The 24,490-nt window shown below is 37.5% G+C and overlaps 1 protein-coding gene across 3 annotated transcripts; it reads left to right on the forward strand.

Moving 5' to 3' along the window:
- The first annotated feature begins 676 nt into the window (after positions 1–676).
- On the forward strand, positions 677–14,184 carry RASD2 (RASD family member 2). Of its 3 annotated transcripts, none has more exons than XM_034403006.3 (3): positions 677–1,829; positions 8,429–8,708; positions 11,216–14,184. In XM_034403006.3, exons 2-3 carry the CDS (start codon positions 8,438–8,440, stop codon positions 11,743–11,745), a joined length of 801 nt encoding a protein of 266 aa, XP_034258897.1. In that variant the 5' UTR covers positions 677–1,829; positions 8,429–8,437; the 3' UTR covers positions 11,746–14,184. The 3 variants fall into 3 exon arrangements, with proteins under 3 accessions (XP_034258897.1, XP_034258899.1, XP_034258898.1); XM_034403008.3 differs by having other exon boundaries at positions 677–1,216; XM_034403007.3 differs by lacking the exon at positions 677–1,829 and adding an exon at positions 2,737–3,199.
- The last annotated feature ends 10,306 nt before the right edge of the window (positions 14,185–24,490 follow it).

The following is a 24,490-nucleotide window of genomic DNA, read 5'->3' on the forward strand; positions in this document are numbered from 1 at the left end:
TTCACAGCTCAGTAATCCATAGTTTGTCTTAGTGATCTTATTGAATTTTTTTGGCATCACTTCTGATTTCCGTATAAAGCAGCTTTCATTGCATAATTTGATGGTGTGGAATGTATCTCTATTTTATGTTTATCCCAAAGTTCTGATGTCTGATCAGGGTTTATTTATTTGTATTCATTTTTTGGGAAGATTAGAGAAAGTTTAAATTGCTATCAATTATTTTTTTCCATTTCCAGTCTTTTCCATTATTACATAGAATCAAAATTAAAATGGAAAACTAAGATGGCTTAAAGTTTAACATTTAAAGCAGAAATGTATTATCAAGAAAATAGTCTGTTCATCTTCTATGCCTCCATGTGTCATTCAGCTTCCATTGAAATACTTCAGCAGAATATCAACTGTTGTTGTTTCTGACTCATGCTATGTTGTCCGCTACAGATTTGGATGATTTCTATGGAAATGTGTTGACCAACTCCCCAATACATAACCATGGTAATAAGCTGCATGGATTCCTCAGAAGGGAACTAGGCTGGAAATGAAATTCCAAGCTATTTCTGATTCTCAGCCTAATCTAACTCTATTCATAAATTATCAGCAGAATGATATATAAGTAGTACCCAATTCTGATTTACTATTGAAGGAGACTGGCTGGGTCAAAAGACAATTCACAGCTTTTAACAACAGCATGTCCTTATTAGGCTCAGCAGTCAGTTTGATTCCCTTTAGCAGGAAAACACCAAAGGAGAAAGATGTTCTCTTTGTAGGCTTCAATTTGTAGGCTGAAATAACATCCAGAGCCATACTGTTCTATTGCTTATTTTGCTTTTTGAACTTGAATACTGCAGGAGAGGAATTTTGGCTGTTCAGAAAGCAAGCAACCATATAAGAGATCATTATGATAACTGTTTAGTCCCTCTTTGGGATAAACAAGGAGGAAAGAAGACTCTCCATTTTATTAAGAAGAAAAAACTTTGCTTTGACACGAAGTCTCCTACTGCTCCTACCACAAGATCCCACCCTCTTGGCAACTGTCCCTTAACAACAACTGACACTGACTGTCTTCAAGAGGGGAGTGAACTGATTAGCTACAGGAAGAAATGTGAAGTTCACCAGCAGCTGAAAGGGAGAAGAGGAGACAGAAGGCAACTGTATCACAGACGCGAATGCATCACTTCATGTACTGAAAGGCAGAAGAAATCTTAGCATTTTTTTAAAAGTATGTTAATTTTTATAAAAGCAAGGACTTTGGATTGAGGCTTTTGTCCTAGTGTCATTGTTTTATTGTTATTTATATTATTGGTTTCAGCCCTTTTGCTCTCCCATTTCCCTCTTGGAAATCTGCACAAGAGGGAGGCAGAGGTCAGGGAGATGCATTGACCAGTTTCTATGGGTAGATGTCATAGCAGAGCTCTCAAGTCAACCTTCTGGACTTGAAGTTACAAAGCAACAATTCTGCAAGGAGGAGGCTGACAGCTCTATTTTGGAGTGAACTAAGATGAGTGGGTAGATCTCCTGCACAAGAGACCCCAATCAAGCATCCTTTCTCTGAGTCCAGAAGACAAAGGGGCAGAGTGCTGATTCCTGAAGAACAAACTTTTGGCCATGTGGGTCTTCTGATTCAGCATAGGACAGCTACTGAGGCATATTTCCCCTTCCCTCCCGGGAGTGGAGGTGGGGTGGGTGGATTGGGGTAAAGAAGTGAGTGATTTAGACAAGAAGCATCTGGCTGTGGCTGCGGCTGCAGCAGCTGCAGCTGCTAATTCAATCCTCTGAACCAAGGCTGCTGGTTGCACCTGAATCAAAGATTTCCCTTCTCAAGGAAGGAAAAGGTAAGTGATGAGCTTTGTATCTTTATTACACCTTGGAACAATGGCTCCCAGCGATAATGAATGTTTCAAAAGGAAGACATTTAAAGACTTTTTAAGTAAGGAGTGTTTGTGTGTGTGTGTGTGTGAGAGAGAAAGAGAGAGAGAGAGAGAGAATTTAGATTTGCAAAATTTGTTGCTGGGTTCATAACTTAACCATTCAGGAATGACAAAAAAGTGGGAAAGAACAGGGGCTTGCAATTACAATTCCTCCTATAAATGCTGTGCATTTGTTTGCTTTGGATGCTCATGACAGAGCAATAGTCCTAAGGAAGGGAAATCCAGCTATTTGGGCTCAATGCAAACCCACTCTCCTTCCATCTCTCTGCATGTCAGTTTTGGATGGATCACTTTTATTCTCACTGTGTGTTTTTAGTACCACCGTTTTATGGATGTATGCTATTGAAACAATAACTGCTTCCCACTACACTTTGACTATAGGCATAGAATCATGACATGGAACTAAAACCATTAAGGGTTCAGAACTACTGTAGATTAAAGGCACAATAAATAAAACTGGAAGATATGTTACCTAAGGATCCATAATAGTGGGTCAGTTATTTCCATTATTATAAATTAAATGGAATAAGGAGATGAATAAAGGTTCCACAAAAAAGGAGAAACGGGCACTTGGTTTAGAAAGTAAACCAACTATCTACTGGCTCACTGAGTAACTCAACTGAGAATTATTCTCTTTTTGCATCATCAGCTTCATGTTTCCTAGAAAACTAGCTGAAGTGTTTGAAAGAAAATACTGCCACTGAACTTGTGGGAAAGGTTGTGATCTAATAAATTGCCATTAAAAGTAAAGTCATGGAATTAAAAATAGAAGGGGGGGACGGTGACAGAAATTAAACTTGTAGCAATTAAATACTCACTCATTCTTCCTTTACCTCTTCGATGCATCACAAATGCACACACACAGCCCCCAAACATTAACTGAATCACTTAAGCAGAAAAGCAGAAAAACAGAGAGGTGAGAAATGGGAGGACAGGCATGGTGACTAAGCTATCTTCAAGTATGGCTTCTCATTTTTTTATTGGGCTTTTCAAAGGCCACACAAAAAGGCTGCAGCAGCTGAAGGATCTGAATTGCTTTTGTAGTAGGTAGGGTGCACTTTTGGAATCAATAACAGAGCAAATGGAATTGGACAGTCAAAATGAATACAAAGCAATGCTAATTAAACTGTAATAAGAAGGGCTTTTTCCCATTCTGCATGGATCTTTCTATTTTTTATTTGATATTTTACTATCTATACTATACCTCATAAGATAGTAAGGAGTGCAGTTGGTGCTTAGACACTGGCAGGAATCAGGCAATCTCAGTTTAATAGGTAAGTACCATTATCATTACTGACTTTACTGATCTGGGGCAAATCATTCATTAGTGCTTTGTTTGTCACATCTAAAAATCATATTGCAGAGGAACATTGAAAAGGGATAAGTTGCTGCTATTATTTTTAAGAGCTGCAGGTTCAAAACTGCATGAGGCGATGCAAAATGTTTAAATTATGAATTCAGCACATTGCTGTTGAGCTGAAATGTATTTATAGCAATGAAAGGTCCAAATCCTGAAGATAAAAGTATCAACAGCTGGTTAGGACATAACCAGCAATTCTGCAGAATATACTGTTAAGGTTTGCATTTTGTATCTAGGGAGAGAACATTTCAAATCAAAAGGATTAGATGAATGTGTTAAGTATTTTAAACAAAGCACAAACAACTGTTACAGTGAGGTTGAAGAGCAGAAAACATCTTTAAAATGGACTTTTGATTTCCTGAAATTCAGTATTTGGAGCAGATAATATCTTAAGGTCTGATCCCTGAAACCTTCTCTGTGTGAATTTAAACAAAGATAAAATACTTTTTTACAAAAAAAAAAAACTGAGTGGGAAGCAAGAAAAAGATTTGATCCAAATATTTTTATTCAGAAATTTGATCACTCCTATAAATATATAGGAGAAAACATTATGGCAAGATCATAGTTGGAAGGCAGAAATCCTAAGAGAGACCTATGAATAGATTTACAAATAACATGGAAGTAAATCTATGTTTGCCATTGGCTGTATTCTTTTAAAAATGGTTTTCTGATAAGGATATCAGCATGATACTAACATTTTTATTTTAATTAAGTGTTGCACCTTATGATTCTTAATGAACTATCTTTTCTTAATGAAATGATTCTTAATGAAATATCTTTTCTTTTATGTACACTGAGAGCATATGCACCAAGACAAATTCCTTGTGTGTCCAATCACACTTGGCCAATAAAATTCTATTCTGTTCTGTTCTGTTCTGTTCTATTCTAATTGTACATTTAATACGTTTTAGATGCATATATCTAAAAATATAAAATATAAAAATATTTATAAAAATATAAAAGCTGGGTTCTATAATTATTAGTTGAGGGTTTGATCTTTTCTGTTAGACAGAATTGTGAGAGATGTTGCCTAACCACAAAGTTGTTGCTTAAGAACGATTTATGAATGAGGATGTGCAAAAATTTCATGTGGGAACACACTACATGTACACTAGAAACTAACAGATATGAGACCAAAGGATTTTTAAAGAACAAACTATAGCAAAGACCATAACAGCTAAAGACTAAATAATAAATAATAAGGGGTCTAAAATCTCCATCTGGTCCATTAGGATCAGAAAGCCTATGTTTTCTAAATTCTGAAGAATCTTGATGTGTCTGTCTAATCAAGCCTGCGTTATCATAACTGCCTCTTTCTTTTGAATAAGAAAACAGCTTGGTAAGGGAGAGATTGCTGACAAGTGATTAAGGTGATTAAATGGTTAGTTTTAAAAGCTTTAATTATCTGATGACCTTGTTTATGAGCAATGAGAGGCCCTTTGTAAAAAGAAAATTGGGACTTAATTGGGATTGAGGTTGCAATCAGAAGCATATTGATTGAGGAATAGATCTACTAAAATGGGACCTCCTTCCAAATAAACATGTTTTACCAAGCCTATTTGACATTTTCTGGTCTGTACTCCTTAGAGATATTTGATGGTCTGCACCCAGGTTTTTCATTCCACATCTTCATTCTCATCAAATGATTCCAGCCAGTATGAAAGGCTATATCAACACCAGGCTTAGACAACAAGCTAGTCACAAAAGGATTAACAAATGTCTATGGAGATTCTCAGATAACCCCTTGAACTGATCAATACGCTCCCCCTCCCCCTCCCCCCCCCCCGTCAATCATTGATGTATGAAAAGCATCATTCAATTAGTGTCCTGGGCCAAGTTTCTTCTGCTCATATATAAAATAAACAACTTTCAACTATTCCATACAAAAGAAAGACTCTCTCTGCTCTACATCCCGTATCTTTATTTCATGCTGTGTGCGTTTGTCTGGTGGTTTGAAAAAAAAAAATCTGGGGAGTTATGAGGTGGTGATGCTACAAGGCTACTAATACCTTCTTGCATTTTAAAAACCCATATATAATAAAAGACAGATTAGGGATCACCATGAAGAAGATCTATCTATGTCAGAAGTCTTCAAATTTGGCAGGTTTAAGCCTTGAGGACTTCAACTCCCAGAATTCTCCAGCCAGCTATGCTACGTTGGAGAATTCTGGGAGTTGAAGTGCACAAGTCTTAAAGCTGCCAAGTTTGGGGACCCCTGATCTATGTGGTCACTAAGAGTTGATAACAACTTGGTGCAATAAAGTCACACTAAATTAGTAGCACATCTTTTGGAAGCTATGACACCTGAACCTCTGTGGGGAGAGAAGGAAGCAATGGTTGGATTGAGTCCAGGGAGTAGGAGATACAGTGGATCAAGAGGTCCATCAGTAGAAGATAAGCCTGCATGTGCGTTTCGGGTGCATTACAGTGCCAGACACACCATAGTTTATGGAGAAAGGAATCAGTTTCTGAACATAGTTAAACTTTGCAGATATCCAGAACAGATTTTGTACTGATAAAGTGACTACTTGTGGAATTGTCCTAAATTAGTCTGGGATGACAAGAATTATTTTCAATTCAAAAAGACAATAAATGAATAGCTAGTAATCAGACGCCTTTCCATAACATTAAAATACTCCTGGCTGACTCATCATTCAAGCCCACTTGGTGAAATGACATTCAAAATGAGGGACTGTCTCTTCTCTCATATTGCATTTTAAAATGCTGAAAAGGATGCAATTGATTTAAATAAAATTTAATTGCCTGAAAGTCTATATAACCCAAGTCAATCCAATTCACAAAACGTTGTGAATCTAATGTAGTCTGGAATACTCTCTGAAATAAGAATTACAAATTCTTACATATTCTGATTTTTATATAGCATTAACCGTAGTACTATACTATACAAAAAATATCTAGATAACATTCTGGGTTTATTCAGGGATTATAAACAATACTTATAGGGCCATCAGTTGAATTTTCTTTCCCCCACATGACATTTGCTAAGATTTCTTTTTCCTCCTTTAGTGATGTTTACTGTTTTGCTACTGATACTTAGAAATGGTAGAACATGAGTTTACATGTTTAACTACTATAAACCACAATTAAGCTACATTTAGTCCACCATTAACCACTAGTGGTGTATGCATTGATGTTACTCCATGTGCTTGCCTTTCCCACACAATATACCTTCTCCAGGATTCTTAGCTGAAAGATATTTGTCGAAATAAAGCATCCAAAGATACCTATTATCTGCAAAAAGATAATATTGGATTTCACTGTCACTGAAAAGCATTAGTATGATGAGGATGTTTGGTCACACAGTCACCCAGATGTTTAGAATGTTTAGAATGGCTTTGACATTTTCATCCACCTACCAAGTCTTTCCCAAAGACCTATAGATGTTATTGTTTGATGGTATTAAAAGTATTACTGCAGGACGGAACTTAAACGTAAAGCAATAAGATTGGAAGGAATCTTAGAGGTCTTCTAACCCAATGGTCGGCAAACCACGGCTCGTGAGCCACATGCAGCTCTTTGGCCCCTTGAGTGTGGCTCTTCCACAAAATACCGAAAAGTCCACAAAGTGTTGAAAAGTCCTTCAGCCGGTGAGAAGAAAGCATGCGCAAAGATGGCAGCAGTGACCATGTTTTTGGCGTTGTGCGCCAGTGGCTGGGTAGAAAAGAAGCCTCTCGGCTTCCAAGTTCAGCAGCAGGCTCAGTCCCTTCACACAGGGTTGCTTTTCTCCATGCCCGAGAAAGATCAAAAGGCGCAGAGCAGCCTTTAATTAGGTAAAAGAAAACAAACCACTGAGGGAAGGAGCCCACTGAAGCTGCCGGCACTGCAGCCTCCCCCCCCCCCAGCTCCCCACAGCTTGGAGCTCCAAGCAGAAGAAGTCCTCGGCTGTTGCAAAGAAGCAGCAGCTCTGGGTGCACCACGCCCGCTTCGTTCTCTTTGAGAGCTGTTTTGCAGAGAAAGAAGCGGGCATGGCTCACCCAGAGCTGCCGCTTCTTTGCAATAGCCGAGGACAGAAGAGTTCGCTCAGGAGTGACGCCAGCAAGGAAGGCGGCTGGGTCGGAGGGAGGCGTAGCCCGAGCTCTCTGGGATGGGTAAACAAGTGTGGGGAGGTGAACGGGAGTAGACTTGGCCCTCCACATGTTGCATCCCCCTCCCCCTACTTTTTAATTGTAGTTAAAAAACTATTTAAGTTAATTAATTTATTTATAATTAGACTTCTATACCGCCCTTCTCCGGAAAGACTCAGGGCGGTGTACAGCCATATTAAAACACATAGAATTACAAAGTATAAAACCAATTAAAATCAAATATATAAAATGGCTCAAAAATTTAAAACATTTAATAACAATGTACCTACCTATATAGTTTAAGTTTAAAATATTTGGCTCTCAAAAGAAATTTCAATCGTTGTACTGTTGATATTTGGCTCTGTTGACTAATGAGTTTGCCGACCACTGTTCTAACCCAACCCCAGCTCAAGCCGAAGGCCTTATACCATTCCAGACAAATGGCTGACCAATCTCTTCTTGAAAACCTCCAGTGATGTAAGCTGTAAACTGCTCCAAGTAAAGCTGCCTTTTGCAGTTTACTGATGGTGATTTTGTCAATGCTGATGGTGTTCAAGTGGTGCTCCAGATATTTTGGATTGTACCAAAGGAGGCAATTGATACTATCCTATCTCTTATTTGTGATAATCGTTCGATTTCTGCGCTTTCCATTTTGTTATTTTCTCTAGTTCTTTCTCTTTTGTTCTGCTGTCTCCAGGCACTGCCATGTCCACTAGCCAGACATTTTTGTCTTTCTTACCAACAATTGTTATGTCTGGGGTGTTATGTGGGAGGTGCTTGTCTGTTTAAATTCTAAAGCCCCAAAGTACTCTAGTTTGTTCATTTTCTATTACTTTGTCTATTTTGTGGTCCACCAGTTCTTACTTTGTAGGTAAATGGTATTTCTTGCAGATATTCCAATGCACCATTGTTGCTACATTGTCATGCCATTGTTTATAGTTGTTTATAGTTAATGTTTGTTCCACTGTATTACTCTGATGGCACAGAGTAGCGTTATAACAAAAATAACATTTTTGCTATCATTGGTAACAATTGTTCCTTTTTTTACATCTTTTCAGATCTGAGCAATGATGAAGACTATGTCCAGTGGGAACTGCACCTTGAATGTGCCAGCCAAGAATTCCTACCGGATGGTTGTATTGGGAGCCTCCAGAGTGGGCAAGAGTTCCATTGTCTCTCGGTTTCTCAATGGCCGCTTTGATGACCAGTACACACCCACCATTGAGGATTTCCACCGCAAAGTTTACAACATTCGAGGCGACATGTATCAGCTGGACATCTTGGATACATCTGGGAATCATCCATTCCCTGCCATGAGGAGGCTCTCCATTCTCACAGGTTAGAAACATACATGTGAGGCTTATCAGTGGCAAGTTAAGTTTGTCATAATCAGGGCTGATCACTTTTTGGGAGAAGAAGCAGGCTGAGGATGCTTGGGAAAATCCAAAGTTAAAAGGAAAAGGCAAAAATTGCCCCATGTTAAGTCTAAATCCTATCTTTAAGAGGCAACCATCAATCTCCCAAAGACTAAATCAGATGCTTTTGGGCAAGAAGACTTTGGCCTTGGTTTTCATGGACAAACTAACTCTTGTGGCATGACAAGCTGCTCTGAAAATTCAAACGTATTTCTAGAGCAGCATGTGAGATAACACTAATATCTATTGTTCAAAGAGGACCAAACCATCTTTGGTTATATGTGAGCCCACCAATGATCTTTGGTATGTGACAGTGGTGGGATTCAATTTTTTTTATTACCGGTTCTGTGGGCGTGGCATTGCTTGGTGGGCATGGCAGGGGAAGGATACTGTAACATCTCCATTCCCACCCCACTCCAGGGGAAGGTTATTGCAAAATCCCCATTTCCTCCCGATCAGCTGGGATTCGGGAGGCAGAGAATAGATGGGGGTGGGGTCAGCCAGAGGTAGTAATTACCAGTTCTCTGAACTACTCAAAATTTCTACTATCAGTTCTCCAGAACTGGTCAGAACCTGCTGAATACCACCTCTGGTATGTGAGCCCAGCAATGCATCTGAAATGGACTTTTCTATTCATAGCTATTGATTCTTTTATATTTATATAGAAATAGTCCTGGATTCGTGACCACAGTTGAGCCCAAAATTTCCATTGCTAAGCCAGACAGGTGTTAAGTGACATTTAATAACCCTTTTTTTGCCACAGCTGTTAGGCGAATCACTGCAGTTGTTAAGTTAGTAACACGGTTGTTAAGTGAATCGGGCTTCCCCATTGATTTTGCTTGTCAGAAGGTTGCAAAAAGTGATCACATGACACTGGGACCCTGCAGTTGTCATAAATATGTGCCAGTTGCCAATTGTCAAAATTTTGATCATGTGACCATGGGAATGGTGCAATAGTAATAAGTGTGAAAAACTATCATGTCACTTTTTTCAGTTCTGTTGTAACTTTGAATAGTCTCTAAACAAATGGTTTTAAGTAAAAAACTATGTGTATTAGGATTGGCTAAAGATAGACATGCATAATAAATTAAAACCAGTTGATTCAATCTTATATTTAATATAAGTGGATCACACAGCAACTATTTCCTTTTTCAGGCTTATCTGCATCAATCATTACACGAAGCATTGAGATTGGACAATACTATGCATCATCATTGTTTACGGAATATAAAAAACAGCAACCACAGTCAGATAGTTTGCTGTTAGAATTTATGAAATGTAGATGCCAAACAATAGCAAGGGAGCAATATAGAGAGACTGATATATGGAAAATTGCAAAAAGTAAAAAGGGAACTTGAAGAAAACTTGAAGATCTTGGTCGCCACAATGTAAAAAAGATGTGGAGACTCTAGAAAAAGTGCAGAGAAGAGCAACAAAGAGGATTAGGGAACTGGAGGCTTAAAACATATGAAGAACCATTGCAGGAACTGGGTATGTCTAGTTTAATGAAAGGAAGGACCAGAGGTGACATGATAGCAGTGTTCCAATATCTCAGGGGCTGCCACAAAGAAGAGGGAGTCAAGCTATTCTCCAAAGCACCTGAGGGCAGGACAAGAAGCAATGGGTGGAAACTCATCAAAGAGAGAAGCAACCTAGAACTAAGGAGAAGTGTCCTAACAGTTAGAACAATTAATCAGTGGAACAACTTGCCTCCAAAAGTTGTGAATGCTCTAACAGTGGAATTTTTAAAGAAGAGATTGGATAATCATTTGTCTGAAGTGGTGTAGGGTTTCCTGCCTAGGCAGGGGTTTGGACTAGAAGACCTCCAAGGTCCCTTCCAACTCTCTTATTCTGTATTCTAAAACACTGGAAGATTGGACAAGACATGTTTTAGATACTGAATGCATTAAACTTCACAGGTTGTTCAGTATTTAGTTCTTAGAGGTAGACAAGATAGAAGAAAAATAATATTAGTAATAGTATCAATTCAATTTTTCACTGAAAAGAATGCCACTACAGAAAAAATAAGGTTAAAATTCCCCTTGATGACATAGAAGCTTTGCAACCTGAATTCATTGCACTGCATCTATACATTAATGGGTCCCCTAATTCTGTGAATTCTTAAATAATATCTATTTTATTTAAATATCCTGAATGTTTTTCTTTTATTGCTACTGTCCCCCACCTTTACACTCTCTACTTATGCTAGACTTTAGCTCTCACCTTCCTAAGTAGTATGGCTTTTGATTGGAAAAGTATTAAGTATTTTGGGCTTTGAACTCTGACAAATAGAAGTCACTAGACTGCAAATTCTGCCATAAAATCTATAGAATTTGTAATAGTTTTGCTGTCTGCTGTTTTTAAACACATATTTCTGTATGATAAAATTGTAACCTACTGCCTTTATTATTTCTTGTTGAAATATTGCAGGAGATGTTTTCATTCTTGTATTCAGTTTGGACAACAGAGAATCCTTTGATGAGGTCAAGAGGCTCCAGAATCAGATCCTTGAAGTCAAATCTTGTCTGAAGAACAAAACCAAGGAAACGGGGGATCTGCCTATGGTGATCTGTGGTAACAAGAATGATCATGGTGAACTCTATCGCCAAGTGAGTTCTGATGAAGCTGAGAAGCTTGTCTCCAGTGATGAGAACTGTGCATACTTTGAAGTCTCAGCCAAGAAAAACACCAACGTGAACGAGATGTTCTATGTTCTTTTCAGCATGGCCAAACTACCCCATGAAATGAGTCCTGCTCTTCATAGGAAGATCTCTGTGCAGTATGGTGACGCTTTCCACCAAAAGTCCTTCAGGATGCATAGGGTCAAAGAGACAGATGCCTTTGGCATGATTTCCCCCTTTGCTCGTCGACCCAGTGTCAACAGTGATCTGAAATACATAAAATCCAAAGTCCTCAGAGAAGGACAAGCAAGGGAGAGAGAGAAATGCACAATCCAGTAAAAGAAACTCCATTGAGAAGGGGAGTCCATAGTATATGTGCAGTGCCTTAAAGAAAGTGGCTGAAGAGAGACAGTCTGAAAATATTTACTGAATCATGGGTGACAACAGTGGTCATGAAAATACTTTGGCTAGAGCATTGTACCATTTCTGTAAAGATATAAATAAATTAAAACACAGCATTGTAAATACTTGAAGCTGCTATGGTATATACTGTAACTGCCATACACAGCCCTTATTATTTGGTCTTTTGGTTTTTGTACTTTTTAACAAAAAAAAAAAACACCCCCTCTTAATTTTCTCTTTTTGTTTTCCTTTGTTTCAAGAAGCTTTAAGTTATAAAGAAATTTGAACTTCAATTTTTTATAAAAACAGTTAAAAGACGGGCCTGATTTGTACAGGTTTCTTGAGTAGCCATCATGCAGGAGACAATCTGATAACAAGATGAAAACTGGGTGTTGTATTCCTCCAATTCCTCATCCAAAGAAGATTCAAACATTCTGAGGAAAATATACTTCTTTGTGCCAATGATAATTCTTCATCGTGTCGCTACAAATACTACATTTCATAATTTTTCCCTGGTTTTTTTGCAAATGACAAAGTGTTTGTTTTAATTAAATTAATGTGTGAATTAGTTGGCAAGTATGATCTAGAAATACCAGCTGATTTTCAGTTATATAATATGTAAATAATTGAAATATATGTACTGTAAGAACAGCACACCTGTTTCATGTGATTTTCTGTTCCTAAAAAACATCATATCCATATACTTGGAAACTTTTATTGTACATCCATCCAATGATTCTGCTTTCTACCATTCTGGTAATAATGACATTGGATGTGCAATGCCAGGTGTTTTACTCTATCCTCAAACTTTCTCACATTAAAGTTGTAAACCTGTGGAGATTAATCTGAGAGTAAACCCAACTGAATTTAGTAGAACTTTATATAAACACACGAGATTGTGGTATAAGGCTCTAGGCCAATGTAGACTGAAAATAGGACTAAACACTTAAGCATTCATCGCTGAACAAAGCTTGCACTTAAGGCTGAGCAAGTAGTTCTTAAACAATGATGTTTATTTTTCATTAAAAATATCTGACCAGCAGCTACATTTTTCCCATGTTCAAATGGTTGAGAAGTTTCTGGTTTGTGGTGTAGCTATTTATTTGCAAAAAGAAGGTTCAGTTTAAATTTAACATGACTGTCTTCCAAGCCATGTCCATTGTCCATGTACCGCAATACTGAATGCCCCATAATACAGAGTGAGTAAGAGCTCATATACTTTTATAATAAAAACATAGCTTTTCTTTCCTCAACCTGCTGCCTTTTAGATCAATTGGGTCTATCAGGAATTCTTTGGCCTTTGCTTGGAATTAGTCCAAAATATCTGGAGGGAACCAAGTTGAAGACATCTGATGTATCTATTTCCATTTTTTTTAAAAAAAACAAAACCTTAATATTGGTGGATTTCTTCCAGACAATCTGTTTACCAGAATGTTTGTGGAGAAAAAGAGCACTGTCAGAATTAGCTTGGATTATTACTAAAAGCCTACTTGATTATTTTATCTGACTCTTGAATAAGTCTTAGTATCTATAGTACCCATGTGAATAAGAATTAGAGTTTGTTCTGAGCCAGCTGCCTAAATGTCTTTCCTTCTTTCTTAGTGTTCTTTTTTTCTTTCTCTTTTTTCAGCTATGATAATTCTCTGTTCATAATGGTCATATATCAGAACAGAACTGAATTTTGCATACCTCAGAATTATTAAGAAGGTTTGAACCCATTTGTCTTGAATAGGGAGATATTGTAGGGGATAATGGGGACACAATTGTGCTAACCCAGGTCCCTCCTGCCCCCATCAGTCTCAATGACGTCCTTCCTTCCTTCCTCCCTCCCTCCCTCCCTCCCTCCCTTCCTTCCTTCCTTCCTTCCTTCCTTCCTTCCCTTTGACTAATAGAAGTTTTTTTATAAAATTACCTCAGACATGAATGTGTACTGTAATGTATGTGGTTGTGTATGCACATACGTGCCTAGCAGGGAGAAGAGACACTTCAGTCTCCGTAATGTTAACCACCTGTCCACAATGTAGATTTCTAAAATGCTCTACCAGCCCTTGAATATATCACACCTCTTTGTAATATTATACCTCATACACTGTATATATGTGAATAGTACTGTGTGCTTTAATTGGCAACGCAAGCTTTACTGGCATAAAGAAAAGTTCACTCTGACATCTAATAAGTAAGGTGAGTATATGTAGAAGTTCTTGTGGGACAAAATGGTCTCCTATCTATTTCTACAAGATTACATACTTCCTTGTTTGTTATATAAAATTCAATATTGCTAATTTCCTAGTGCCATTTCAGCCATTAATGACATTTTGAAAAGATTCTGCATTTGTATAGATGTTTTTCTCTCTTTCAATAAATGTGATCTATTTATTAACTGTGTCCTGGATTTATTTATTTTTATAAAAATGTGATCAGGTAGCTGATTTGCTCTGGATGGCCAGCAGTTTAATAGCAAATTACCATGCATCGAATCACACAATTTACAGGAGTGTACAAGAGAGCAAGCGATGACTTACACATTTGCATCAAAAATTGTGATGCAAAATTGTGTGATTGTGTGCAATCCTATGCATCATTGCATATTATAGATGCTACTGACACCATTGTTCTAATATAGATTCATAGGAATGTTCCAATTGAAAAATAACTATTTAAATTAATGGGTGGATTCTCAGCAATAGAAAAACAATTTTCCTCACTATAGACATTGTAAGGTTTCTTATCAAAGGGGAACCCACAGCCATATAAATGTAATAATTTAAATAAATAATAGCCATTTACCGCCACAGAAGTTAATGCTGGCCAAAGGCCCATCAAACTGAACTAGGTCAATCCTGATTGAAGGATAACTTTGGAAATACAAAGAAATTTTGCTTCTGGAGAACTAGAGAAATTTGTCTGAGGCAGCCTGACATCTGAGACAATATAACAATAGATCCTGGTTTCTGTAGCAACCAACATTTCCTGAGCAATTCCACAAAATGATAACCAGTCATGCCTGCAGGAGAAGAAAAGCAGGAATATTGGAATCTGCCCCATGTCTTTTATCTACTGCCCAATAGAATAACTTCAGACAGCTCACATTTATAGAGGAACAGAAAGGATAAATAATGTTTACTTCTTTTCCCTTCCTTGCTGGTCTTATGTCGTTATCACCTGAAGCCATTCTTACCATGAGTGGCTTGCAATTATTGCTACAATTCTTAATTAACATGATCCATCAGCTGCAATTATATTAGCAAAAGTTACATGAAACAGAATCTACAGAGCTACAAAATTAATGAAATTGGGGCTAGGGGAGATAGATCCCCCTCATTTCAAGGTATTACACATTGCTTGGTTCAGGTAATGGTTATATCCACTTACATGGGGAAGGGGTCAGTCCAGGAGCAAAAGATTTGAGTTCAAAGTCACAGTGAGCTATGAGTGTCTTTTGTCTCACTCATCATTAAAGTATTTGAGAGATGTATAGCCTTATGTAATGAACTGAGATCCCCAGAAGAAGGATAAGATAAAATAAATATGTCTTGCAGACAGAAAATAAAGATCCTTTATTTGCAGGAGTGAGTCACATTTTCTGTGGTTTCCTATTTCTCTCTCTCTCTCTTTTTTTTCATTTGTGCTTCATTACTGCACATTTGTCTGAGAATTTTTCTGACAAAAACCATAGCACAAAATTATTATTAATATATACAGGTAGTCCTCAAACTACGATCACAGTTTGAGTTCAAAATTTCTGTTGCCAAGTGAGACAGTTGTTAACTGAATTTTGCCCCATTTTAGAACCTTCTTGCCACAATTGTTAAATGAATCACTGCGGTTAAGTTAGTAACAAGGTTGTTAAGTGAATCTGGCTTCCCCGTTGATTTTGCTTGTCAGAAGGTCGCAAAAGGTGATCGTATGACCCTGGGATACTGCAAATGTCATAAATATGAGTCAGTTGCTAAGCATCTGAAATTTGATCACATGATCATGGAGAGGCTGCAACAGTCATTAGTGTGAAAAACGGTCATAGATCACTCTTTTTCAGAGCCGTTATAAGTTCAAACAGTCACTAAATGAACTGTTGTAAATTGAGGATTACCTGTGTTTTGTTTTATTTTATTTTATTTTAATTTGATTTATATGCCGCCCTTCTCCGGAGACTCAGGGCGGCTTACAATGCGTTAAGCAATAGCCTTCATACTTTTGTATATTTATACAAAGTCAGTTTATTGCCCCCACAATATGGGTCCTCATTTTACCTACCTTAGAAAGGATGGAAGGCTGAGTCAATCTTGAGCCTGGTGAGATTTGAACTTACAGTAATTGCAGACAGCTTGATGTTAATAACAGTGCTTTAGTCTGCTGCACCACCAGTGTCTTACATTAATATTTTTGCTAATACATAAGTCCTATAACTTATACATTTAGGAGCCCTGGTGGTGCAATGGTTAGAATGCAGTATTGCAAGCTAACTCTGCCCATGGCCAGGAGTTCGATCCTGATGAGCTCAAGCCTTCCATCCTTCTGAGGTCTGTAAAATGAGGACCCAGATTGTTGGGGGCAAGGTGCTGACTCTGTAAACTGCTTAGAGAGGGTTGTAGAGCACTATGAAGCAGTAGTGCATCTGTTAAAAGACTGCTAACTTTGCTTTAAAAGGAAAGGCAGACAAATTTCTCTTTCTCTGATAGGTAGTTTAAGAAGTATACACATTAAAAAGTACTGGGCAGAGAAATAACAAATGCTAAGAAAAAATACTATATACTGTTATCTCCCTGATTTTACTAAGGAACTTCTGTTGAAGACTCTGTTAACCATACTCTAGTTCTAGTATTGTCTGGGTATTTATACATGACTTCCTTGGGACTGTTTCCAAGATTGTAATTATATTATGCATCCCACCTTATTAGCTCTTGGGTTTTATTTTTTAAGTTCAGTTCCAGTGGTCCTAACAATTTCATAAGCACTTAGGCCTCACCATCTGTTTCAAATATAAGGCGAGTGTTTTAATCTGAGCCACATCTCAGACACTTTAGTCCTGGAATATCTGAATTCATACAACTTGTGCTTGCATCTGTGTTTTGTTATTAAAGATCATGCCCACATGGACAAGATAAATAGCATTAACACATACCAGGTAAGATTTCCAGATCTCTGTGGAATGAGTTAAAAATAACTTTAGCCCTAATTAGAAATTTGCTTTACATGCCATAGTCTATTAAAGAGTCAGACTTTCTTCTCTTGCTACGTCTTCTCTATTTTGTTCATCAGATTAAATTATTATGTATTCATTTTCATGTATCCAAGAAACAAAATGTCTAGAAGGTCTGAAAAAATGCACCTGTTTTGCACCTGGAAAGTCTAGTTCAATCCCACACTATGAGACAGGGATGGGGAAATTGTCTGATACCTGAACAGCCATAACAAACTTGTATATCCAGATTCTGATATAAATTGTCCTTTGAAGAAGTTGGAGAACACATCATTTCTTCCTCCACCCACCCACCCACCCAAAATATGTATTATTATTTTAATTCTATTAGAATTTTTCAAAACAAAAAAGGAGGAAAAATAAAAAATAGAGAGATATGAAAACAGAAGAAAACATACAAAATTATGCCTTCTACCTTTCTTTCTCTCAAGCAGTTACCATTTCATTGTTTGCTTCATCTTCTTCGATCTTTTTAAATCCCCAAATCCAGAAATCAATTCAGTATTTTCTTCACACAACAAAAAATCCATATAAAGTCTCCAGTCTTTAAAAAAATGTCTTTTATCATTTTTTTCTAACTAAACTGATAATCACAATTCAGTTAATTTTATAATTATAACACACACACATCTATATATATATAGTTTTATTAATTTTTTAAAAGAAAGATAAAAGGAAGAAGGAAGGAAGGAAGGAAGGAAGGAAGGAAGGAAGGAAGGAAGGAAGGAAGGAAGGAAGGAAAAATGATTAAAATTGGGAAAAGAAGAAAAATAGAAAAGAAAAAAGTAGCTTTCGGTGTTCTTTACAGTAGTTATAAGTACAATGATGAATTTAGCTCTTGCTCTATGGTTACGACATAACTCTCTTCTTTCTATAATCTATTTTGTCTATTCATGAAATTTGTAAATGGTAAATTCAGTTTTTTTCTTTTACCCAACAGACTCTTAGCTACTCAACTTACAAGTCATCCACAAAAAACTCACTTTTTGCAATTCACTTACAAGGAGCAGCAGTTCAGACTGCAAGTAGGTGATCTCATAATCTCTCCTTTTTCTAAAATGACTACATTGGCCAGAATTCACCATCTGGCTGCTGATTTCCCTCTCTATACCATCCCTGCTCCTTCAGGGACATTTAGCTCACCATTCATGCTCAACAAAAGCCATTTCATTATTTATTCTATCCTTGTTCATATAATAATATTGCTGCATTTACCATACACAATATTCATTTCTCATATTCTTTTTCTAATTCCATGCCCATATATCCAATAGGATCTATTGTTCAAAACAATATGTATGCCTTGTAAAGCAGAATGAACCAATAATCTCTACTATAACTTATTGCCAAATTGCATTTTAATGAGACAGTATTGGAAGTTGAAAAAATAACTTTATGTGTTACGTTCAGAATTACTTGCAGGAAACCAGAAAGACATGAATCTTTGACGTTCATACATGATACCAATGGAAATGAATATATGTAGCTCAGGATTGAACTGTGGAGCACTAAGGACTCCACAGACATGAATCTGTTATGAATTTCCTCCAAACAATGTGGGCCCTTCTCCCATTACCATACTTTCTTAAGGATCTTCCCTCGAGTCATGTCTCTGTCTGATCATGTCCAAATGCAATTTTGTCCCATCAACTTTCTGGATAATATCAACCTCCAAAGATCTAAACAGGGAATCAGTTCAGAAACATTCTCAATCTCCAATAGAGGAGAAGGGCTCATCAACTCTAGCATCTTATTTCTCACAATGGTCAGCTATTTGCTTCTACTGTATGAAAGTGACTGAGGTTCAGCAGCTTCAGACCTTTGTAAATCTATTTCTGGCTTTACAGTAGATTGGAAACCACAGTAAAACTGCTCTTTTCTTTGAAACTGTGGAGCACATAAATGTACACAGCAGGAAGTAAGAACACAGATGGGTGCAATACAAGAAATGTATTTTATTGCCCTTTTGGGTGGAATGAGACATGAGGGGGGTGTTTTTACTGCAGGATTTGCAGCTGTTAATTAAATGATATCCTTTGCTCTTTGTTCTTAGCATTGGCAGAAATAAAAATGAATGCAATTCATTTTCAAGCCTTTTTTGACGGGTTGAGTGGCTATTCTTCTATTTCACTGAGCAACTTGAAGCTTTGGTATTATGGAACAGCTGGACAGATAGACAAAATACACATATTGCAACATATATTTTTTGCATTTAATTATTTCAATCATATGTTCTTTCTCGTAGAGTAACCTTATCTGCTAACAAGAAGTGGGAACTTTTGCCTGTTTACTATAGTCCAGTTAGGTTGTGAGGCTGGGCCTCCCCTCGTCTCCCAGTGATTCTTGATTTTGTTTTAAAATTTCTCTTCACATGTTATCAGTTGGAGTAAACTACCTATACTAATTCTAGGAAAGGGTATATGAAGCATTTGATATAGAGTGTTCTTAAGTAAGCTTGGCATTTAGATGTCCAAGGTGTCCCCCAAAAATGGCCTGCTACCTCTGGTCTACTTACTCAATACATCATGATCAGTGGTGAAATCCAAATTTTTTTACTACCAGTTCTGTGCGCATGGCTTGGTGGGCATGGTAGGGGAAGGATACTGCAAAATCCCCATTCCCTCCCCACTCCTGGGGAAAGATATTACAAAATCTCTATTCTCACCCCACTCTAGGGCAGCCAGAGATTGTATTTGCTGGTTTTCAGAACTACTCAAAATTTCCGCTACCGGTTCTCCAGAACCTGTCAGAACCTGCTGGATTTCTCCCCCGATCATGATATTGTTAAACATTCATTGTTTAAAGCCCTATTCTGGCTCTGGAAAAAACAAAACAAAAATCTTGTGCAAGAGTTGTTCTATTCTAGGTTGTTTCTTCTCTCTCTATATGGCACACTTGTCCTTTCCAAGCTAAAAACTTACAAGGATTCTCAAACATTGTGAACATTGCATTTTGAAAGAGGTAGCCAGGATTGCATAAAGCATTCCAAATAGAACAATGTTGTAGAACTGATTTATATAATGGCAGTATAAGACTGGACATTTTATTTTCATTTCTTTTCCCAAAGGATACTTAGCAAGTAATTTACCTTACCTTCCTTTCTATAACACAGAGTTGGCATCTCCTTGGCATCTCCTTTGAGTCTTCCTCAGCGAAATAGTAATAGATCCCTTCACAATAAACATGTCAGCTGATCTCATAACAGTAACATTGGAATATTGCCTTGGGTGCTGAACATCACGTTACTAAGCTTGAAGGCTAGGAAATAATATTGTGGCATCAAAGAAACAGTTTCTTTATGAGGAGGTACTAAAAAGAGCTAAATATATACATCTTGCTTCCTCAGTGTCTGAGCAGGGAAGAAGCACTATAACAAGAAAGACTATAACAACTCCAAAGTGGCTATGAAAGCACCAAAGAAGGACATGAATCAGACGCATTATGCTGTCATATGTGGAATTATAAATTATAAGTGTATAAAAAGTTATAAATTCTAACATAAATCAAATAAACTATGGTCTTTTCAAAATAATAAATTATAAATAACTTTTAAGTTTTCTTTAAGGATTTTCCTAACATTAACATTACTTCATTTGGTTAAAATGTAAATGTGTGGCGCAGAGGCTGTTTTGTTTTTGTTTCTTGAAGTGTTCTACTACTAAGGATAATTAATGAACCACTTTGCTTCATCTTTGGTTTCAGCTCTATCAGTGTGTTAGGAATTATACAGCTAGATCACAGATGAAATTGATTGATATATGGCCCTAATGGCGAACCTATTGCACGCGTGCCACAGGTGGCACGTGTAGCCATATTGGTGGGCACACAAGCTCAGCTGCGGCGTGCATGTGTGCACCGGCCAGCTGATTTTTGGGCCTTCTGGGTCCACCAGAAGTAGAGAAACAGGCTGTTTCCTGTTTCCGGAGGGCCTCCGGTGGAAGTGGGGAAGGCCTTTTTTGCCCTCCACAAACTCCCAGAAAGGCTCTGGAGGCTGGGGACAGCAAAAAATGAGCCTACCATGCCATTGTGTGCCAGGAGCAGGGGGAGCGGGGGGGTCGTGGGGGCGTACGCGGGGTCAGGGCGCATAGAATTATGGGTGTGGGCACGCACGCAACACCCCCCCCTCCTGGCATGTGATGGCAAAAAGGTTAGCCATCACTGATATATGGTATCTTCTCCAACATGGTACCTTCTAGATTTGTTGCACTTAACACGTACATTTTCCAGGCTTGTTGGCTGCAGATTATGGGAATCGAATTGGAGATTGGAAAAATCTGGTATAAGGACCATTGAGGTCAACATTTACACAAATTCTGGTGACTTCTGAAAGCACAAGAAGTTCCCCAGCACAGAGATGGGCAACTGAAAGTCCAAGGCCAACATGTACTGTAGCTCCAAAACCACTTTTTGTAGTCCTCAGAGAAACTTCTAACTATAAAGTGCTGCAGTAACTTCTATTCATGTAACACCTATTCATGTTTCTAGGCTTATTTTATGTTATTTTATTTTCATTGCTATGCTGCTCTTCCTCTTCGATAGACCAAGGTATTATCCAAAATACAGTTCTGCACACACACACACACACACACACACACACACAAACTGAGTCCCACCTGATCATAAAGTGAAGCATCCTGCAACCAATGATAGAGTTAGACTGCCTTTTCAGTGGCTCTAGTATTAACTGCTACCTCCATTCTCCATTCTAAATGGGTTGGATCCTTCCATCAACCACATATTGAGTGGCACATACCATAATCCAGGCCAGCCATAATCCAAACCAGCCATTTTCATCTTTGATGGGAACCTAGTTGATCCCATACTTTAGTTAAGAGAAAGTCAGTGATAGTTGTCCCTTGTTCAGAGAGGCATACCACAACTATAGCCACTTCAGCAGATCTAGGACACATTGAGAGGGGAAATACCATACATATGTTTCTGGGTAGTCTGGTAGCAAGTCAGAAAATAAGATATACAATTACTACAGGCTCAAATAAGGCATGGAAGCATGTTATTCCTTATATGCAGAAGGTACCATATCTAATATATAACATCATTAAGGAAGACAGGGACCTGTGTCAAACTATGGAGAACCTCTGCTATGAACCTATGGAGAACCTATGGAAAGCCTTGGTAGTACAGTGGTCTAAAGCACCCTGTTATTAAGAACAGCTGCCTGCAATTACTGCAGATTCGAATCTCGCCAAGGCTCAAGGTTGACTCAGCCTTCCATCCTTTCTAAAGTAGGTAAATTGAGGACCCAGTTGTGGGGGCAATAAGCTGACTTTGTATAAATATACAAAGGAATGGAGGCTATTGCTTAGCGCATTGTAAGCCGCCCTGAGTCTCCGGAGAAGGGCAGCATATAAATCAAATTTTTTTTTAAAAAAAATTGACTTTCCCCAACCTTTTGAGATGTTAATCAATGGTCATGTTAACCCATCCAAAGGAAAGAAGACAGCTTTAGAGAAACAGCATTTTGTCTTAGAAGAAACCATCTTAGAAAAATCTATCAAAAAGAAACATATAATTTATTCCATCTTGGAACAATTTTTTAATTCTGCTTTTAATGGTGATGGAGACAGAGATGGAAGTTTCTTGGAATGCAGACTCATAATATGGTGTGCATTCAGCATTGTGGATGGTAAACCATGGTTTGCAACAGAGTATTATACAAACTCAAAATATAATTTAGTAAATCATGATTAAGTGAACTCTGGTTTACATCATATGTGACTTCATCCAACTGTAAATTGAGATATATGGAATAATAATTCTAAGTAAATATTGGCACTAACTTTTTTGCCTCAGCACCCACTGAATGTTACAAAATTCACTTCTCTCCATGCTTAATTGCTGGAAACAGTTCCCTCCCATATTTAAGTCTTTGTTCGGTTGTGCAAGTGCCATTTGCACTTTATCTGCCTTTTTGAAATAAATTAATCAGGGCCCAAACTTTTTAATTTACACTTGCAGTGTCTTAAAATAAATAATAAAAACAATGAGGCAATCAAAATCGAAGCAAATACCCTGATGGAAATCATTCAATGTTTATCAGGTTTTTCATTCTCTTTTTCCATTTGCCTAGTAGTGAGAATACATGGTGTAATTAAATTCATAGCCAAAAAGAAAAGAAGAAAAAAGAAAGAAAAGAAGAAAAGTTAAAAGAAAAGAAAAGAAAAAAGCACCAACTCTTTTTCTTCTTCAGATAAGTCGTCCCACTTATATCACTAGGTTCTACAGTCAATGAGTCATTTTTTTTTTGTTACTGCTGTTGTATTGTGTTATTAGAAGAGACCTTGACTAAATAGTTGTTAAATCTTTCCTTTATCTGCTACAGTAGTTCTTCCCAGCTATGAGTGAGCATTGTCAGTTACTGTACTAATATTCTTCCTCCCACATAGCTGATTAGTGTCATTCAAGCCATGTGCGGAGGTTGGGTACAGAAACAGTAAGAATTGCAGCATGGCAGGGGATGTTAATATGGAATAGGCAAACTAAGAATTACTTTGTAGGTGGAAGAGAAACACAGTGCAGACACAGGGAACATTTCCCACAAAGCCTCTGAAGTTCATATTGTTGTTTGGAGAAGAAATAATGGGCTTTACAAAGTACAGTGAAGAATAATGCCTGAACATTTGAGGTTATGAAATTGAATATGGCTGACTTGCTGGATGATTGTAAACTAGATTGTGTGGTTTGATAAGAAGCTAAGAAATAAATCAAGTACATCTGTTCAGCGCAGAGCAAAACTATCCAAAATCTAAATACTAGAATAAAACAAAAGAACTATTTCCATATATACCCACATATACAAACATATTTTGGAAGGGAAAGGAGCATGGACCTGAGTAACTACTAGTTGAATCACAGGGAAGGAGGTTAAATGGTGCCTTCCCCATGGAAATTAGCCATGACAGAACAAACACCTATAAATGAAAGGTTAACGCTTCACATCATCACAATTTTATGGTATAGCAGGGATGAAAAAGCTGTTGGATTGTGATTTCTATCATCCCCCAGAAAGCAGGGCAAATTATGGGAATTGCAGATGCAGAAGCAGCTTAGATGTCCAAAGTGCAAGGACATGAAGTGATGTTTATTTATGTGTCACTCAGCTCTAAACAGTGCTATTTTCTGTTCTATACATGCATAGTCCTGTAATTTATTTATTTTTAAATCCATTTCTATGATATTCCATCAATTACTCTGGCTTTCCAACTCAGCAATAGCCAGAGTGCTTTTCTAAAATTTATATTCTGGTACTGGAGGATAAATAGGTAAACAACTTCTAAGATGTCTTGGTTGTTGATATCTTTGCCATATAGAATTTCACTGTATGCCTTCCATCTTTCAGCTAGTTTAAATCAGTTACGATCTTGTCCATTGACATCCTTTAGCATGCTTCTTCCTCCTTCGCTTGGAAGGCTTTCCTTGAAAACTGGTTTGCAAACTTGTAACTTTTTTAAAATACGAAACCAT

The sequence above is a fragment of the Pantherophis guttatus genome, chromosome 7 (genome assembly GCF_059756535.1).
Source record: "Pantherophis guttatus breed Tessera chromosome 7, ASM5975653v1, whole genome shotgun sequence".
NCBI lineage: Eukaryota > Metazoa > Chordata > Lepidosauria > Squamata > Colubridae > Pantherophis > Pantherophis guttatus.

What these genes read in the sequence shown, in the direction of transcription:
- RASD2 (XM_034403006.3), top strand. Translation starts at nt 8,438, where the DNA reads ATGATGAAGACTATGTCCAGTGGGAACTGCACCTTGAATGTGCCAGCC. An exon ending in GAGGCTCTCCATTCTCACAG is followed by an intron (nt 8,709 to 11,215) that starts GTTAGAAACATA and finishes GAAATATTGCAG; the next exon opens with GAGATGTTTTCATTCTTGTA.